The sequence below is a fragment of the Lutra lutra genome, chromosome 7 (assembly GCF_902655055.1).
Source record: "Lutra lutra chromosome 7, mLutLut1.2, whole genome shotgun sequence".
Lineage (NCBI taxonomy): Eukaryota > Metazoa > Chordata > Mammalia > Carnivora > Mustelidae > Lutra > Lutra lutra.
Genome location: NC_062284.1, coordinates 145,554,764 through 145,573,820, shown reverse-complemented (window position 1 = coordinate 145,573,820; position 19,057 = coordinate 145,554,764). Strand labels below are relative to the sequence as shown.

Here is a 19,057-nt window from a genome sequence, read left to right as displayed (position 1 = left end):
GAGGGAAGCTTGAGCGAGGGCCGCCCGTGCGTCTCCAGGTTTGGGTGGAATCTGCCAAGGCAGTATCACGTGTGTGTATAGGCTCTTGACTTTCACACTAGCATTTTTCAAAGTTTCTTTTCCTTCTCTCTGATGTCGACTAACTCACTGATTAGAGGTAAACTGTTGTCAGTCTCTTTCTGTAGAGACCTTGATGAGAAGGCAGGCGCCTACCCTTCATAACTCAACCTGTTGAAAAACATTTTATATATAATTGGAGAAGTTTATTGAGTGCCTACTGTGATCTGAGCAGTGCTGCAGGCACTAGTGATACCACAGTAAACTAAAATTTCTGTTCTCGGGCAGCTTGTGTTCCAGTGGAAGGAGACATAGACATCTAACATAGTTTAGGTGGTGGTGAGTGCTGGGAAGGAAAGTAAAAGCAGGATAGTAAAGGGACTGAGTGATGGAATAGTGTTGTGTTAAATAGATTGATAGGGAAAGCTCCTCTGATGAGGTGACATTGGAGCGGAAGCCCGAAAGAGAATAGTACAGCCATGCTAGTAGCTGAGGGGAAGCATGGTCTAGGTAGAGAAACGCGGTATAAAGGCCCTGAGGCAGGAATTGGCTTCCTCTGTTGGAAGAACAGTGAAAATGTGTTCTTCCCCTGTGGCTGGGATAGGGCAGTGAAGGGGGAAGTGTGGTGAGAGGTAAGATCCAAGTGGTGTGTATGTGATGCAGTTCATGTAGGACCTCGGAGACAGGATTTAGGACTTTAGATTTTATTCTGAGAAAGGTAGGAAACCACCCGAGGGCATTGAGTGAAGTGATGTATCTGAAGGGCGAGAGTGGGAAAATGGGCCAGTTCAGGCGCTCTTGCAGCTGTGGGGCAGGGTGGTAGTGGTGGCTTGGGCCAGGGGAGTTGCAACACAAAGGAGCAGTCAGAGTCTGGGTATACTTTAAAGTTAGGGTCCACAGTGTTCCTGATGTGTTGTTTGTGGAGGGTGAGAGAGGAGGGAGTCAAGGGCACCTCCCTGGTCTGTTTCATTTTATGTTCCTTCCCCTGTGTGAGTGGGCAAGGGACCCCTCGCAGGTGTCTTTCAGTCTTTGAGAGGCTGATTTGGGGAAGTGGGATGAGACATTCAAGAGGGGGTCTTAGACTTAGTTTTCCCTACAGCCCTAATGTTTCTGAGATTCTTAACTGGTGAGTTGAACAGTGTTACAATATGTTAGGGTCAGAAGGGAGCAAAGGTGGATTCCCATACTGGGGCACAGAGCTCACTGGAAAACTTGAAAGGGTCTTCTGATGATCCTTTACCCCCACTCCAGGTGGTGCTTTCTGTGACTTTTATAAGCTACTTACTTGTAAGCTCCTGGGTGAGGTATTTATAACCTACAGTAGCTGCAGTGTGGTATAGCTCTTGTCATTTTATTCCTCCTGTTACCTTTGTTGTCTCTGCATTCCTTTTCCACTAGATGTGAAAGTAGGTGGGGTTGGTGGGCTAAGGGATCTAAGGTTTTACCCGAGTGGGTGAGGGCCAGCAAATTCGGAGAAACGTCCTAAAGGGTATCTTCTATCCGTATTGTCTCCTGAGCTGCTGGTGAGAAGCCATGGCCCAGAGAGGCAGGAGGGGTGCTTCCGCAGGCAGTCACAGCAAAAGCAGTGGTAGAACCAGTGACAGAATTTCATTTATTTCAGGCTTCTTTGTATCACATAAGTAGAATTTCCCGTTTCCTTTTCTGGATGTTTATAGTTTTGGCATTTTCCTTTATTTGGGGCATAATTTATATACCATAAAAATGAACAATTCAGTGATCTGTAGTAAATTTACAGAGTCGTGCCACCATCACCATAGTCTAATTTTAGAATGTTTCTGTCACCTTAAAAAGAAATTTTGTGCCTGTTTAAAATCTCTCCATTTCACCTAGCTTCTATCTCTGTGGGTTTACCTGTTATGGAGATTTCACATAAATGGAATCATATAATATGTGATTTTTTTGTGTAAGCATTGTTTTTTTCATGTAGCATAATGCGTTTAAGGTCCCTCCATTTTGCAGCCTGGTTAAGTCAGTACTTTATTTCTTTTTATGGCTGAATAATATTCCATTGTACAATAATACCACATTTATTGGCTGATGGACATTTGGATTGTGTACTCTTTTTTAAGATTTTATTTATTTGACAGACAGAGATCACAAGTAGAGAGGCAGGCAGAGAGAGAGGGGGAAGCAGGTCTCTGCTGAGCAGAGAGCCCGATGTGGGGCTTGATCCCAGGGCCCCGAGATCATGACCTGAGCCGAATGCAGAGGCTTAACCCACTGAGCCACCCAGGTGCCCCTGGATTGTTGACTCTTTTTTGGTTATTATGAATAATGCTGCTTACGAACATTTCCACACAGGCCTTTGTATGGACATATATTTTTATCCACTTAAGACAGGTATCTAGGAGAGCAGTTGCTGGGTCATACGATAGATCTGTGTTTAACATTTTAAACTGAACAGACGGTTTCTCAAAATGGCTATACCAGTTTATATTCCCATACTAGTGCATGAGAGTTTGTTTCTCCACATCCTCAACACTGGTTATAACCTGACTTTTCCATCATAGGATAGTTCCTTTTTTGTTGTTAAGGATCATTTCTCCCCCAGCTTTACTGAGATACAATTGACATAGAATACTGCATCACTGTATAACGGACATGTAACGTTGTGTAACATTGTGTACCCTGTGGTCATTTGACACATGTGTATATTGCAGATAGTTCCTGTTTTATAACGTCTATATGCATCCCTACTTTGTGCTTTGTTTGATTTCCTTAGACCAGGATCATCCTTTAAATACCAAGTTTGTAAACATTTTTTTTTTTTAAAGATTTTATTTATTTATTTGTCAGAGAGAGAGAGAGAGCGAGCACAGGCAGACAGAGTGGCAGACAGAGGCAGAGGGAGAAGCAGGCTCCCCACAGAACAAGGAGCCCGATGTGGGACTCGATCCCAGGACGCTGGGATCATGACCTGAGCCGAAGGCAGCTGCTTAACCAACTGAGCCACCCAGGCGTCCCCAAGTTTGTAAACATTTTAAAGGATATATGTAGATGTATGTAGATACGTAAGTTTGTGGTTATTAGTGATTAGTTGATTTTCTTTATGTAGCTCCGGTGTTCTTGAAAAGGGTACAGTGGCATCTCAGATTACTCATGACGGTTGTACAGTTACCTGCCTGCCGGCCTGTCCTCATTCACCGAGCATGTTTATGGGGCCCCATTGTATTTGGGCTCTGAGTTCCAGCACACTAGTCCTGCCATCACTGGCCTTATGCATATTTCTGGGGGTTTTGATTAAAAAGAATAATAAGGGGCGCCTGGGTGGCTCAGTGGATTAAGCCTCTGCCTTTGGCTCAGGTCATGATCCCGGGGTCCTGGGATGGAGCCCCACATCGGGCTCCCTGCTCAGCAGGAAGCCTGCTTCCCCTTCTTTCTCTGCCTGCCTCTCTGCCTACTTGTGATCTCTGTCTGTCAAATAAATAAATAAATAAATCTTAAAAAAAAAAAAAAGATAATAAGTATACATGCAGCTTGATTTCAAAACCTGGCAATGGGTTACAAGTCACTCCCATGAGTCACAGTGTTCCAGTAGAGGATGTAATCAAGAAAACACCTATTATGTAGTGTAAGAATGCGGCACTGGAAATAGCCGCAGTCTGTCATCAGCAGAATAGGAGGCTCTCGCTCAGGTTGGTTCAGGAAGGGCAAACATCGGTGTCGGGAAAACTTCCCAAGAGGAGGCGGACGTGTGTGGGTGTTTGAGAAGGGGAAGCAGGGAGCACAGGGTCTGTGGGCCGTGGCTCGTCTGGGCTGAAGGGTGGTTGGGGCCAGTAGGTGTCCAGTCCTTACCTGCCGTGTGTGTTACAGCGCACAGTATGAAAACCTTTGCAGTTTTCTCTAAGTGTGGCTAACCAAATCTCTCTTTTTAAATTTAAATATTTTATTTATTTATTTGACAGAGAGAGGGATCACAAGGAGATGGAGCGGCAGGCGGGGTTGGGGCTGGGGTGGGAAGCAGGCTCCCCGCTGAGCAGAGAGCCTCGATCCCAGGACCCTGAGACCATGACCTGAGTTGAACCTAGAGGCTTAACCCACTGAGGCACCGAGGCACCCCAAAAATCTCTTTTCAGCATATTCATCTTTCAGGAAGGATAAGCTTTAACTTTTCTTTTTCTCTGTACTTGTTTTCTTTAGTTCCCCAATCCTATTGCACTTCTTCTTTCTGTCTTATAGTTATTATTAAAAGGAAAAAAATAACACTACCTGTCAGATTGTGACAGGTATCAGTTCTAAGATATGTTATGGTTTCAGAGATGTTAAAATGTAAACAAAACAAAATGTGCTTCTAGGATCCATAAAATATAATTTTTTTTTAAGATTATTTATTTATTTATTTGACAGAGAGAGAGAGCACAAGCAGGCAGAGAGGCAGGCAGAGAGGAGGAAGCAGGCTCCCTGCTGAGCAGAGAGCCCGATGCGGGACTCGATCCCAGGACCCTGAGATCATGACCTGAGCCGAAGGCAGCGGCTTAACCCACTGAGCCACCCAGGCGCCCCAAAATATAATATTTTTGTTGGAGATATTTAGTTGTTTTTTTTTTTTTTTTTTTTTTTTGAGAGAGAGAGAGAGCAGAGCAGATGAGGGAGTGATCATGAGCAGGGGGAAGGGCAGAGGGAGAAGCAGACTCCCCGCTGAGCAGGGAGCCCGCTGGGGCTGAATCCCAGGACCCCTGGATTACGACCTGAGCGGAAGGCAGACGCTTAACCGACTGAGCCACCCAGTACCAGGCGCCCCAAGATGTTTAGTTTCTTAAGTGAAGGAAATCTTGCTAGAATAATGACAGTCACATGCCTTTTCAGTTTAATTTTAGGTGATGGTGTAGGGAAGTCTGTACCATCCAGGTCAACGCCGACTTCTTTCATCTGGAAAGCTTCTAAATCTGTCATGATTATAATGAAATTAGCTTTGATTGAATAATTGGAGATTAGAGGAAATGAATTTTGCTAAGGTTAGAAAAGATAGGGTTTACTAAAGACTATAACAGAAAGCTTGAAAGCTGAGGTAATGCTTAGTGAATTTTGGATGAATTAGCTTTTACAGCTGAATGTCCAGACGCCTAACTGTGCCATTCTGCCTCTCCTCCCCAACCCACCATGTTGATCTTACTTGTGAGCTGAAAAGTCTGCGTAATTCAAAAGTGTCCCAAAATAGCGTCGTCCAGTCCTTCACTCTGACAGCATGTTCGTCAGGGACGGTGCTGCTCAGAGCAAGTGAGCCCGGGCCCTGCCGTGCTGACGGAGCCGTGTGGCGCCCGCGGTCTGTGCCCACCCCAGTTCTTGCTGTCTCCCAGAAGCAAATGACGGTGTCAACATTCCCTGCCTCGTGGTGTTGTGAACACAGCACCGGGCACTGCAGCAGGCACGGGGTGAGGAGTCGGTGCTCTGAGGAGCTGAGGGAAGCGGGGCACGAACTCGGCCGCTTGCCAGTGAGCAGCGGTGTTAACCTTTAAAGAGAAGGTAGTAGAAAAAAGAAAAAAATAGTTTCACTAATTCGAAATTTTTATTTATAAAGCATGATTTAGGAAAATATATTATTAGATCTTGAAAACCATTTTCTCTGAAATGACGAAATGTATCATTAGAAGTGTAAAATATGTGTAAACAAGAGCGAAAATGCATTCCAGTTTTGTTGAAACTGTGAAAGCATTAAGGCCCTTCAGTTCTGGACTTGTTTGTACTGGATCCAGGAATTACTATTTTATTCCAAATTCTATAGATTCCAGGCTGTTTATTTCAGTATTCAGAAGTCCCCAATTCAATCATTTCCTCTTATGGGTTAGCGAGCAGACGTAACTGTTTAACTGCTTGTAAAATTCCAACGTACGTGTAATATGTAAGAGGAGCCGGAGGGGCAATGCTTGCTTACTGAGCAGGCGGCATGTGGGCTACCTGCCGCGGTGCCCCCGTCATGCGGTGCGGCGGGGGCTTTGTATTCCGGGTGGTTCGTGCAGTCAGCCGGATATTCGTGTGGCGACAGCCGGGCTCGGGTACTGCTTAGGCCCCGGGGAAATGACGGTCCCGAAGTTGGTCGCTTGGAGCCTGGTGAGCAGGGGGGAGACCTCGTAATGCTATGATGTAATAAGATAGGTGTGAGAGTAACTAGGACGCAGAGGACAGAGGTCGCCTCCTCAGTGAGAGGAGGTGGTGAAGGGAGGTTTTGCAAAGGCGGTGGCCTGTGAACTGAATTTTGGGGGGTGAATTGGAGTTTGCAGGCGAGCAGGTCGGGCAGGGACAGCAGCCGGAGAGAACTTGGGCTGGAGTTCAGGGAGCAAGGCTCAGCGTGTGTAGGGGCAGGGCCTGGGAGGCCAGGAAGTTTTGTATAACTGGGTCTGCTCTTCTGGGAGCCGGAGCTCAGCCGGTAGTCTGGAGGCCTTCTCAGAAGGCTTTCCAAGGAAATCCAGGCCCCAGAAGAGTCTCTGGGGGAAAAAGTCCAGGTTCACATGAACATTCGACTCCTAAGTGCTCAGTAAAGAAACCTGTTTCCTGTTTATATACTAGAAAAAAACTTCTTTGGGAAGGGCTGCTGGTCAGCTCCTGAGTATTTTAAGCCGGCAGGGGGCGGGGGGTGGTGGTGACTTCATTTGATTTATATTCAGAAAGTGAACTGGCAGAGCCAGAGGCTGGGCTGGACTGAGGGGACGTTGGTGGCAAGAAAACCAGTTGAAAGCTGTTACCAGTTTCGGTTACGTACCATCTGACCATCAATCTAAAGATGTTTAATTTCAAAATTTAGGAATTTAGGACACTGCTAAGAAAAAAACTACTTGAACAATGAACTAAAATACTTAACTGGCGGCTGAGATTTTAAGTGAGAGGAGGATTTGGGGACAAATGGAGCTTTTGTTTCTGACTTTGAACAAAGAATAAACATTTCATAATACTGATTAAAGAAAATCCTTGGTTTAAATTGTATTTTAGGAGTAATGTTTTAAAGAAATCCCTTCCATTATGATTGCTTTAGATCTTAGATCAAAATGGTAGGATTTTTTTTTTTTTTTTTTTAAGATTAAAAAAAAAATACTGGGTCACCTGGGTGGCTCAGTCGGTAAGCGTCTGCCTTTGGCTCAGGTGATAATCCCAGGGTCCTGGGATGGAGCCTTCCATCAGGCTCCCTGCTCAGCAGGGAGTCTGCTTCTCTCTCCCCGCCTGGCCTTTTACCCTGTGGGCTCTCTCTCTTGCTCACTCTGTCTCTCAAATAAATACATGATATCTTTTTTTAAAATATTGGACAGTTTCTTTTAATACATGATACTGTATTTTCATGTTTAAGGACAATTTGCATTTTATTCTGATATATTGTTGTATATCCCCAGACAGTTTTTTAAACTTTTTTTTTTGAAGTAGACTCTGTCCCCAACGTGGGGCTTGAACTCATGACCCCAGGATCCAGAGTTACAGCCTCCACTGATGGAATCAGTGAGGCGTTTCTTAGCCAATTTTTAAAAATAAATTGGATATTTGGTCTTTTTGCTATCAATTTTTAGGAGGCTTTATTTATTTTTAAGATTTTATTTATTTATTTGACAGAGCACAAGTAGGCAGAGACAGAGGGAGAAGGAGATTCAGGCTTTCCGCTGAGCAGGGCTCAGGGCTGTGCTGGATCCCAGGACCCTGAGATCATGACCCAAGCCAAACACAACCAACTGAGCCACAGGCCCCCCTTAGGGGCCTTTTGTATGTTAAGGAGGTTAGCCTGTTATTTGTAATATGCACATGTTTTTCCCTCAGTTTGTCTTTTTTGCTTGAATATATCAGTCTTTTTTATAGTGCCTTGTTTTTGAGCTATAGCTAGAACGAGCTTCAGTACTCCAAGGTTATAAAAAGGAATTTACCTGATTTTATTCTAGAACTTTTATAAATTTCTGATTTATATTTAAATATTTGATCTTGTATGAGTCTCTGCTGGTAAATGAAATGCAGTATGAATCCAGTTTTTTTTTCCCCCCAGATGGGAATACTAATTGTTCAGACATCACTCATTGCAGTCTTTTTCCTTCCTCAATTTTGAGATATCTCCTTCGTCATTTACCATTTCCTGTTTCTGGACTTCATATTTGTTCCATTGATATATTTATTTACTACTGCATTACTATTTTGAGGCTTTATTGTATCTGGTAATGCTAGTTTCCTTCTAATGTTATTTTCTTTTGGAATATTCCTGACTTGTTTTACATTTTAATTTTTCTACATGATTTTTTAAATTTTAACTTTATTTCTTATTTGTGTAAGTAGTCTGTACACCCAGTGTGGGGCTTGAACTCACAACCCCAAGATCAAGAGTCGCTGCGGTTTCAGCTGAACCAGCCATGAATTTTAGAATTAGCCTGCTTCCAAAAACTGATCCCGTAGGCATTTTGGTGTGCGTGGGAGGAGTGGGAGATAGAGGGGATTGCTTTAAATTTACAGACTAATCCGTTATGATAATGACTCAAAGTTGTAGCTGTTAATCTTTTCTCTTACAGATGATATTAACCGTGTTCTTGAGCAACAACGAACAGATTCTAACAGAAGTTCCTATAACACCAGAAACAACATGTCGAGATGTTGTAGAATTTTGCAAGGAACCTGGAGAAGGCAGTTGCCATTTAGCTGAAGTGTGGAGGGGAAATGGTATGTATTAAGCTCTGTAGGGATGACTATGTACATAAAATGTAATATTTATCAAATGCAAGATTTTGCTTCTGGTTCTTAGTTATCTGTGGTAATGAGGAACTGACTAATTAAAATCACATTACATGGGGATAAGATTTTAGATGCGTTTTGTAAAAGATATATAATTGGACCCTTACTAGTGCTGTCGGAGATAAGTGGGAAAATAGATGGAGCTCTTCTGTGAGATCTTTCTTGACCTCACTACGAATCACGTGAGTTCTCTGTCCTCTGGGATTGTACAGTTATGTTTGATATGTACCGAGTTGTTCATCAGCTTTTCCCCTCTGACACTTCAAGGCAGAAACACTCTTTTCTTTCCCCTCCATATAAAACCTGTTAAAACAGTGGGCCCTTGATAAATATTTACTAAATTGTGAAGAGCAAATACAGTTGACCGTTGAATAACCCAGATTTGAACTGCTCAGGTCCACTTGTATGTGGATTTTTTTTTCCAGTAAATATATTGGAAAATTTGGGGGCATTTGCAGCAGTTTGGAAAAACTCGCAGATGAACCACATAGTAAATATCAAAAAAAGGAAGAAGTTAGCTATTACTCTAAGAACACAGTATGTAATACCTGTAACATAAAAACTACGTGTGAATCCGCTGTTTATGTTGTCAGTAAGGCTACTGTCCAGCAGTAGGCTGTTAGCAGTTAAGTTCTCGGGGAGTCAAAAGTTACATGTGAATTTTTTTTTAAAGATTTTATTTATTTATTTATTTATTTATTTATTTTAAAGATTTTATTTATTTATTTGACAGAGAGAAATCACAAGTAAGCAGAGAGGCAGGCAGAGAGAGAGGAGGAAGCAGGCTCCCTGCTGAGCAGAGAGCCCGATGTGGGGCTCGAACCCAGGACCTGGGATCATGACCTGAGCCGAAGGCAGCGGCTTAACCCACTGAGCCACCCAGGCGCCCCTTATTTATTTATTTGACAGAGATCACAAGTAGGCTGAGAGGCAGGCAGAGAGAGAGAAGAGGAAGCAGGCTCCCTGCCTAGCAGACAGCCCGATGTGGGGCTTGATCCCAGGACCCTGGGATCATGACCTGAGCCGAAGGCAGAGGCTTTAACCCACTGAGCCACCCCGGCGCCCCGACATGTGAATTTTTGACTGCACACAGGGTCAGCGTTCCTAACCTCTGTGTTGTTTGAGGGCTGACTCTACTGGCTCTTACTCGAAGCTGGGCAGAGAAGATCAGCATAAATAATATGATTACTGAATACAAAAAATTCTGCAGAATAACTTGGATTCTAAAGGAGAGGTTGAATGTAGATAGGCCCTACTCAGCAAGGGAGGTGATGAGAAGGAAGGACAAGAAAACACAGACACGGTGTGCTTCTGAGGTAGCTGAGGGACTGGTAGTGAGAGAAGGTAGGCAGCAGGGAAGAGACGAGCTAGCTTGCACAAAGACCTTCAGTACCAGAGGATTTCTGTGGTGGGAAAACAGAGGTGGTGGGTGTGGACGGGTCTGAGTTGGGGAGGACAAGAATGATCACCTGGAACTCGCTGAGTCTGGGGTGATCATGAGAGCATCCAAATGTGAGAGTTTAAAGGGGACTTAGGCACAATCACTGAAGGTTTACACTTCTTTTAAGTAGCTTTATTAGGATAAAATTCACATACCATACTCTTCACCCACGGAAAGTGTGCGATTCAGTCATGTCAGTGCTCTCAGAGTTGTGCAGTGGGTGTGAGCAGTATCTCATTGTGGTTCTGATTTGCATTTCCCTGGTGACTAATGATATGTAGTATCTTTTCACGTGCTTATTGGCCATTTGCATATCTTTTTCTTTTTTTTTTTTCATTTGCATATCTTCTTTAGAGAAATGTTTATTTAGATCCTTTGCCCATTTTTTAATTGAGTTGTCTTTTTTTTTTTTTTTTTAAGATTTTATTTATTTACTTGACGCAGAGAAGGAGAGGGCAAACACGAGCAGGGAGAGTGGCAGTTAGGGGAGAAGCAGGCTCCCCACTGAGCAAGGAGCCTGATAGGGGGCTCGATCCCAGGACCCTGGAATCGTGACCTGAGCTAAAGGCAGACACTTACCCGACTGAGCCACCCAGGCGCCCCAATTGAGTTGTCTTTTTATTATTGAGTTATAAGAGTTTTTGTTTTTAATTGAGGTATAATTGATATATAACATATTCGTTTCACATACCTAATGATATTTGTATATATTGTGAAATGATCACTTCAGTAAGTCTCATTAACACCCATCACGACACAGTTACAAAAAAATTTTTTCTTGTGACGAGAACTTTCAAGATCTATTCTTTTAGCAACTTTCAAATATGCATCACAGTATTATTAACTAAAGTCATCATGCTGTACAGTACCTCCCCAGTAAGAGTTCTTTATATATTCTAGACACAAATCCCTTGTTCGGTATATGATTTTTAAATATTTTCTTCCAAAGTCTTGTGCTTTTAATGTTATCCTTAGAATTCAGAGCAAATATTTTTTAAATTAATTAATTTATTTATTTATTCGACAGAGAGAGAGGGAGAGAGACAGACACAGTGAGAGAGGGAACACAAGTAGGGGGAGTGGGAGGGGGAGCAGCAGGCTTCCCACCAACCAGGGAACACGATGCGGGGCTCGATCCCAGAACCCTGGGATCATGACCTGAGCTGAAGGCAGACGCTTAATGACTGAGTCACCCAGGTACCCCCAGAGCAAAGATTTAAGGGCACAGGGAGAGGAATTCAACTCTGATAAATGTTGGAGTATTACTAAACCAGAGGTAGGCGAGTAGGTCCTCAGTTATCAGTGATAACACTGATAACAGTGACAGGAAGCTGGGCATGGGGAGGGGGGACAGTTAAGTAATGACAGTTTGTTGGGGGACTGCTGTGAGAGCCTGATCATTGTCTCACTGTTGCTTCTTCCCTAGCCTTTTAGCACTCTTGTTCGTTGTGACTTGTTACCACTTCTAAGTCTTCACCTCCCTCTCCCCATCTTTTGCCTTCTCTGGGAGGGAATAATCTCCTTCAGCAAGTATCATTGCCCCAGAAGGTCCCTGGCCATTGAGAATGCTGGTCCCTCTCACAGGAGTCTTTTGGTTGGTGCTGTCCTTGTCTCCAGGCCCACCTGAAATCATACCGTATTGTTTTACCTCATTAGGAATAGGACTAGCACCTCACAGCGGAGGGTCACGGCATGCTGGTGTACTGTATTTGCCTTGGCTTTTGTGTGAGCTCTTGTCATTGTCTAGAACAGTCCCTAGCACCTGCCTCCCTTTGCTTGCTAACTTCTGTTCATTCTTTGCCTCTCATCCCTTCCTTGAGTCTCAGCGGGTGTTAAGTGTACCTCCCCTGTGCTGCAATGCTGTCATAGTATTTATCAGAACAGAACACAGTAGTTTTCGTATCTCTCATTGGACTACAGTTCCTGAAGGCAGGAACTTGTCTGTTGGCTTCGTATTTCCCTCAGTAAATTCTTAAATCACTGAGTAAAACAGACGGCAAAGCTGGGTCTCAGAGATACTTTCTGGTGGGTAAGATTCAGAGGAAGAGGGAAAGCACTTAGAATAGCCATTCTCTATCTTTTTACCCTAGAGAAACCCTTACGGAAATTTTCAGGTTTCAGAGACTCCTTGCATGAAAATTCTCACATCTACAGCTCGTGGTGTCTGAGTGTGATCAGTGCGCCAGAAGTGTGTGCTCCACCGGCGTTGTCCATGCTTTGGAGAAGGGACTGTCTCTGCGGCTCTGTAGAGTTGTCCGGTAGCGCTGCTGTAGTGCGGTACTACGGCCTCGGGGGCTTAAACACCAGGCGTTCATTCTCCGGTCTGAGGTCAGAGTGTTGACAGGCTACGTTTTTCCTGAAGCCTCTCTCTTTGGCTTACAGATGCCGCCTTTTCTCTGTCCTCCCTCTGTGCATGTCTGGGTCTTAATCTCTTCAAGTCTCTTCTTCATATGAGGACACATTGGAATCAAGCCCACCCTGGTGACCTCATTTTTACTTACTACGTCTTTAAAGATCCAGTCTCCAAAGGATTGCATTCTGAAGTTCTGGGGTTAAAAGTTCTGCATATGGGGCTCCTGGGTGGCTCAGTGGGTTAAGCCTCTGCCTTCAGCTCAGGTCATGATCTCAGGATCCTGGGATCAAGCCCCACATGGGGCTCTGTCCTCGGCAGGGAGCCTGCTTCCCCCACCCCCCACCTCTGCCTGTCTCTCTGCCTACTTGTGATCTATCTGTCAAATAAATAAACAAAATCTAAAAAAATTTTTAAAAAGAGTTCTGCGTGTGAATTAGTAGGGGGACACAGGTCAGCCCATCACAATCTGTCAGGTTGGCTAGCTTATCATATTAGCCTGCCGTACTTGTGCTCCGGGAGAAGGGCCAGCTCTATTGTGAACTAGGTATGGAGATAGAACCTTCAGCTTTTCCTTTTGTTATGTTTCCTACTCATTTTATTTTTGCCTTATCTAAGAATGCCTGAAAGTCTTATCATAGATTCCCATTATGTGAGACACTGTTATGTAAGATGCATAGGGCTGTTTTGCTTCCCCTTTCACTCAAGCATGATGTTGTAGGGAGCCTTTATTATTTAAAACAAGGGCGGTGAAGCTTAGCTTACTTTTCTTGAAAATAATCTTTTCTTTGAAATTTTTAATTCATAAATGAAAGCAACAAATTTGTTAAATAACTGACTTAGGACAAAATTGGATTTAATTGTTATAAAGTGATCCTCAAGGGTGTCTGGGTGGCTCAGTCAGCTGAGTGTCAGACTCTTGGTTTCAGCTCCAGTCATGATCTCAGGGTCCTGGGATCAAGCCCCCACGTCAGACTCTGTGCTCAGCGAGGAGTCTGCTGGAAATTCTATTTCTCTGCCTCTCCCTCTGCTCCTCCCCCTTCTCATGTGCTCTCTCTTTAAAAGAAAGAAAGGAAATCTTTAAAAAAATCTTTTTTTATAGGCCTATATATGTTAAAAGTGTTACTTTTTTTTTTTAAGATTTTATTTATTTATTTGACAGAGAGAGATGACAAGTAGGCAGAGAGTCAGGCAGAAAGAGGGTGGGGGAAGCAGACTCCCCCCCCACCCCCGAGCAGAGAGCCTGATGCGAGGCTCGATCCCAGGACCCCGAGATCAGGACCTGAGCCGAAGGCAGAGGCTTTAATCCACTGAGCCACCCAGGCGCCCCTGTTTTTTTATTTTTGACAGAGCAGTCACAAGTAGGCAGAAAGGCAGGCAGAGAGAGAGGGAGAAGCAGACTCTCCACTGAGCAGGGAGCCTGATGTGGGGCTCCATCCCAGGACCCTGAGATCATGACCTGAGCTGAAGGCAGAGGCTTAACCCACTGAGCCACCTAGGCGCCCTTAGAAGACTCAGTTTACAGAGATTTTGGATCTCCCCAAGTTTTATTTATAAATAAATGAATATGATTACATTCAAAAGCCTACATTTATTTTTTTATTATTTTTATTTTTTAAGGATTTTTATTTATTTATTTGACAGAGATCACAAGTAGGCAGAGAGGCAGGCGGAGAGAAAGGAGGAAGCAGGCTCCCTGCTGAGCAGAGAGCCCGATGTGGGGCTCAATCCCAGGACTCTGGGATCACGACCTGAGCCAAAGGCAGAGGCTTTAACCCACAGAGCCACCCAGGCACCCCAAAAGCATACATTTAGAAAAAGAACTTGATTAGCAGCTCCTTTAAAAGATATATGGGGGGGGGCGCCTGGGTGGCTCAGTGGGTTAAGCCGCTGCCTTCGGCTCAGGTCATGATCTCAGGGTCCTGGGATCGAGCCCCGCATCGGGCTCTCTGCTCAGCAGGGAGCCTGCTTCCTCCTCTCTCTCTGCCTGCCTCTCTGCCTGCTTGTGATCTCTCTCTGTCAAATAAATAAATAAAATCTTTAAAAAAAAAAAAAAGATATATGAGGGGGCGCCTGCGTGGCTCAGGTTAAGCCTCTGCCTTCGGCTCAGGTCATGATCTCAGGATCCTGGGGTGGAGCCCCACATAGGGCTCCCTACTCAGTGGGGAGTCTGCTTCCTCCTTTCTCTCCGCCTGCCTCTCTGCCTACTTGTGATCTCTGTCTCTGTCAAATAAATAAATAAAATCTTTTAAAAAAATAAAAACAGGGGCGCCTGGGTGACTCAGTCTGTTAAGTGTCTGCCTTCCGATCAGGTCATGATCCCAGGATTCTGGGATCGAGCCCCGCATTGGGCTCCCTCCCAGCTCACAGGGAGCCTGCTTCTCCCTCTCCTCCCTGCTCATGCTCTCTCTCACTATCTCTCTCTCTCTCCCTCTAATAAATAAATAAAATCTTTAAAAATAAATAAATAAAAGATATATGAGAGCAAAGGGCCAAGCAGTGCCAAGACAGTTTTATTTTAAAGATAAGCCACGTGAGGGGACCTCAGCTGGCAGACGCAGTGATAAAGCAATAGCTTTAGTGAAGACTGGCATTGCGCCGAGGAGGAGTGATAGCCCACAGAACAGAACGGAAGGGACTGGGGCCGCGGGGGCCTAAGCCGGCCGGAGGTGGCAATCACCAGTCTCCAGGGGAAGCAGACTCAAGTGAGCGTATGATGCTGCGACAATTGACAATTCAAGGATGAAACACAAAATCAGATCAGTTCCATAAAGACAATGAAAAGCAATACTTTATAATTTGTAGGAAAAAAATATGGACTATACTTTTGACCTTGGAGTAGAGAGGATTTATTGTACAAAAAAGTTCAAAATTAGAAGAGATTGATAATTACTTACATTTAAAATTTTTAAACTTCTAACAGAAGACACCAAACGAAACTAAAAGACAAGCCTATTTTCAATATAACCAACCCAGGATTAGTATCCAAATTATAAATAGTTCTTCAAATAACTAAGAAAAAGGCAAACAACCCAGGTTTTTGGCTTCTGTCTGTACACGTGATGTGGTTCTAAGTGGCCTAGCATGAAACCTACGAAGTGGGGCCTCATACATTTAACAGCTGTGTTCGTGCCCTTCTCAAGTGACGGGTGTCGCCGCTCTGTGAGTGAGGGGGTTTTTAGCTTTATTTTACTATTTGAAGTACATTAGTGCATTTGATTCTGTAGAATTTCATTTTTATTATCAACTGGGTAATTTTTGGTCTCTGCGGGTGCTGGCCACACTCACGACACTGGTGCCTAAGCTGCCAGCAGGGGCCCAGTCCATCCTGCGTGGGTCTGCCCGCCACACGCAACACTTTAATGAATGGCGAGGCTGAACCACTGTGTTAATGTGTTTCTTTGAAGAGTGGGAGGCACAGTGCCTCCTGATAAATAAATATTATAGAGGCCATTTTTCTGTTAATGTTGCAAAATCGCTTTTATGTACACTCCCTGTGCTTACGTGTTACCTAAATTATTTCCCAGGAACTCATACTCCTGCTTTCACTTCATTAAAGTTAAAATTTAATGCTTACAATATCTTTGAGTTCTAATGCATGTGTATACACTTATTTAAATCTGTATTTTTACTTGTGGTTGGAGACATTTTGTTTCTGGAATAAGTAAAATGTGTTTTTTTTCTAGAGCGTCCCATACCCTTTGATCACATGATGTATGAACATCTTCAGAAGTGGGGGCCTCGCAGGGAAGAAGTGAAGTTTTTCCTTCGACATGAGGATTCCCCCACCGAGAGCAGTGAGCAAGGTAGATAAGTGCTTTCCCCATTTGTTAATTCCTGCCATAGTTCATTTAAATAAAATAGGAATAAATGTTAAAATAAATTACATCTTTGTTTTCCCTTCACTCACAAGCGGTGGGAGGGAGAGTTGGCGTCCTGCGTTTCTATGACCTTGGCTACGGCGTCCGCAGCTGCTCCACACTGGCCACCCTGGCCTCGCTTTGTTCCCTGGGCTGCAGGCTGGTCAGGCGATAGACTCAGACACGTGAGGAGGCCTCCTGTTTAAAGACATTGTTTTATTGCTTTTAACAAATATTGGATAGATCAAATATCGAGATTTTAAGAATAAATAAAACCATGAAAGGATTAGAAAAATTCGGAGAAATGTTTTTTAAAAAAAATTCTTGGAGTGAACAAGACCTTTTTAAGTATAACACTAAGCTATAGAAGACTAGAAAACCAAATTATTGAGAAAAGAAGACCCCCCCCCCCAAAAAAGAAAACCTGTGTGGCAATAACTACCCTAAGCAAAGTCAAAAGACAAAGTATAACCTGGGAAACAGCATTTATAGCTCGTAGTGCAAGGGCTAACTACATTTATATATGAGTTTCTAAAAATTGATAAGGAAAATGAGTTTTTTTAAAAAGGTCACAGAAAAGAAATACACTCAGCCCTAGGTTGTGTGAAAGGATGTTCAGCCTTACTCCTCGTGAAAGAAATGTAGGGAAAACAGTGAATCTGTTTCGCCCGTTTCGCTGGCGAGCACGAGCGCATTGACTAACGTGGTGCTGGTGGGGAGGTCCTCGATGCTGCCGTAGTGCCAGGTGGCAGCTGCTGCAGAGAGGCAGGTTAGCGACCTCTGTTAAACTCCCCAAAGAACCAAACCTTTTACCTAGCAGTCTCACTTCTGAGAACTTACCCTAAAGCTACGCCTGCACACGTGCAAAATGAGGCCGACGTAACATTGCTCGCGGAGCACGGCCGCTCTCGGAGCACGGCCAGCAGGGGTGGCCTGATGCCCGCCGTGGGCATCAGGTTACAGAGGAGGCGGTGCGTGCGTGCAGTAGGCTGCCGCTCAGCCCGAAGTAAGGAAGCAGCTCTGTGCCCTGACCCGCACCATCTCCTGAGCAGCTAAGGTAGTAAGCACAGCGCAAAACCTCGTGCCCGTGGTGCCGCCTTCTGTGTGACGGAGACAGAAGTCTAATTCTGTGCGCCTGTATTGGCTCGTACGTGGGTAAAATGTCTTTGGAAGCGTTGTAAGAAACTGGTCGCATTGCTAGCTTTAGGGGAAGGCTGCGGGGCAGGGAGGGCAGATAGTTAATTGTATACTTGTTTGTTCCTTTGGAATTTTAAACCATGGGAATATGCTACCTATTTTTGAATTAGAATTTAAACAAAATAAGAGAATCTTTTTGTAAAAGCCTGTATATACATTGTGCGTTAAGCGACCTTTAACTTGTTATTTAACTGTGATTGTGGCTTACTTCTGGTATTTAAAAAAATAAACAGCGACATCCTTTTGTAAAAGGGTTCCTTTATTGCAAATTATCCCCTTTTATTTATATTTTATCATAAAGGACATTTTGCTCCTAGGATGAGCTACAAGCTACTTTAAAACCATCTTTCCATAGTGGTAAATATTGTCCCGGTGTTGTTTTTGACAGCGTCTCATTACTTCTGGCTCTTCCCCCATCTGTCCGCAGTCTTCTGGAGTCAGGAGGCCCCAGGTCCAGCTCTTCATCTCCCTGTACCTGAGACAGGAGCCCAGCCCCTCAGGGCAAAAGCCCCCCGGGGAGGAGGGCGAGATGCGCTGACAGCTGCGCTATTCTAGCGCCAAGAATGTATTTTAGCTCTCTGCCTGAGCTCTCTAATACTTTACCCCTCCTGTACCTAGCTGTATTTTTTTTTTAAGATTTATGTATTTATTTGACAGAGAGAGACAGCACAAGCAGGGGAGCGGCAGGCAAAGGGAGAAGCAGGCTTCCCACCGAGCAGGGAGCCCCATGCGGAGCTCGATCCCAGGACTCTGGGATCATGTCCGAAGCTGAAGGCAGACGGTTAACTGACGAGCCAGCCAGGTGCCCCGTACTTAGCTATACTTAAATTAAAAGTTTTATATTTTACTTTTACTGATACAATATATGCGCATAACTGTTAATGTCCTGGGTGGTGAGCTGGGAGGAAGGTCTTATTCTCATTTTATAATGTTTGAAAGCATTAGGGATACTTGAACTGTTCAGAGTCCTAAGGAAGGTGACAGTGCTGACCTTCCAGTTCGGCTGCGGCCTCCCCGTGCAGTGCAGCTCCGCCTTGGGTGCTGGCCCGGCAGATCCTGCGAGGAGGGGCTGCTGGGCTGCGCGGTGCCCAGAGGACCACTGTCAGCACAGAGCTGCGTGTTTGCAAAAGGCAGACTGGGGACCTTGAGGGGTCGAGCAGGATGTGGAGGGAGCGTGCAGGATACCAGGCTGAAGGAAGCTCCCAGGAAGGAGACTGTTAGGGACTGTCCGTCAAGGACTGAAGAACCAAATTCATCACAGCTTGCACTGATCTGTAGAACCTTCCAGTAAAGTCCCTGCCTCCCTGCTTGACCCTCCTCAGCCTGGCTTAGATGGCATTTGTAATAGGACCCTACCATCTCTTCAGCCTCCTCGTCCCTTCTTTTTCCCTTCAGTCACGTCCCTTCTCGCACCTTCATGTTCTGTGGGCCCGACTCACAAGA

At 44.5% G+C, this 19,057-nt stretch overlaps 1 protein-coding gene across 8 annotated transcripts in view; it reads left to right on the top strand.

Annotated features, from left to right (window-relative positions):
• PPP1R13B (protein phosphatase 1 regulatory subunit 13B) overlaps positions 1 to 19,057 on the top strand; it is an 89,446-nt gene that overhangs the window by 26,776 nt on the left and 43,613 nt on the right. For 4 of the 8 annotated variants that reach the window (XM_047737182.1, XM_047737181.1, XM_047737176.1 and 1 more), the window contains exons 1-3: positions 8,376 to 8,429; positions 8,547 to 8,694; positions 16,244 to 16,363. In XM_047737182.1, the coding sequence (XP_047593138.1) occupies positions 8,391 to 8,429; positions 8,547 to 8,694; positions 16,244 to 16,363 (307 nt within the window). In that variant the 5' untranslated portion in view covers positions 8,376 to 8,390. Of the gene's footprint in view, positions 1 to 8,375; positions 8,444 to 8,546; positions 8,695 to 16,243; positions 16,364 to 19,057 lie in introns of those variants that run through there. The other 4 variants (XM_047737180.1, XM_047737178.1, XM_047737183.1 and 1 more) reach the window with 2 other exon arrangements.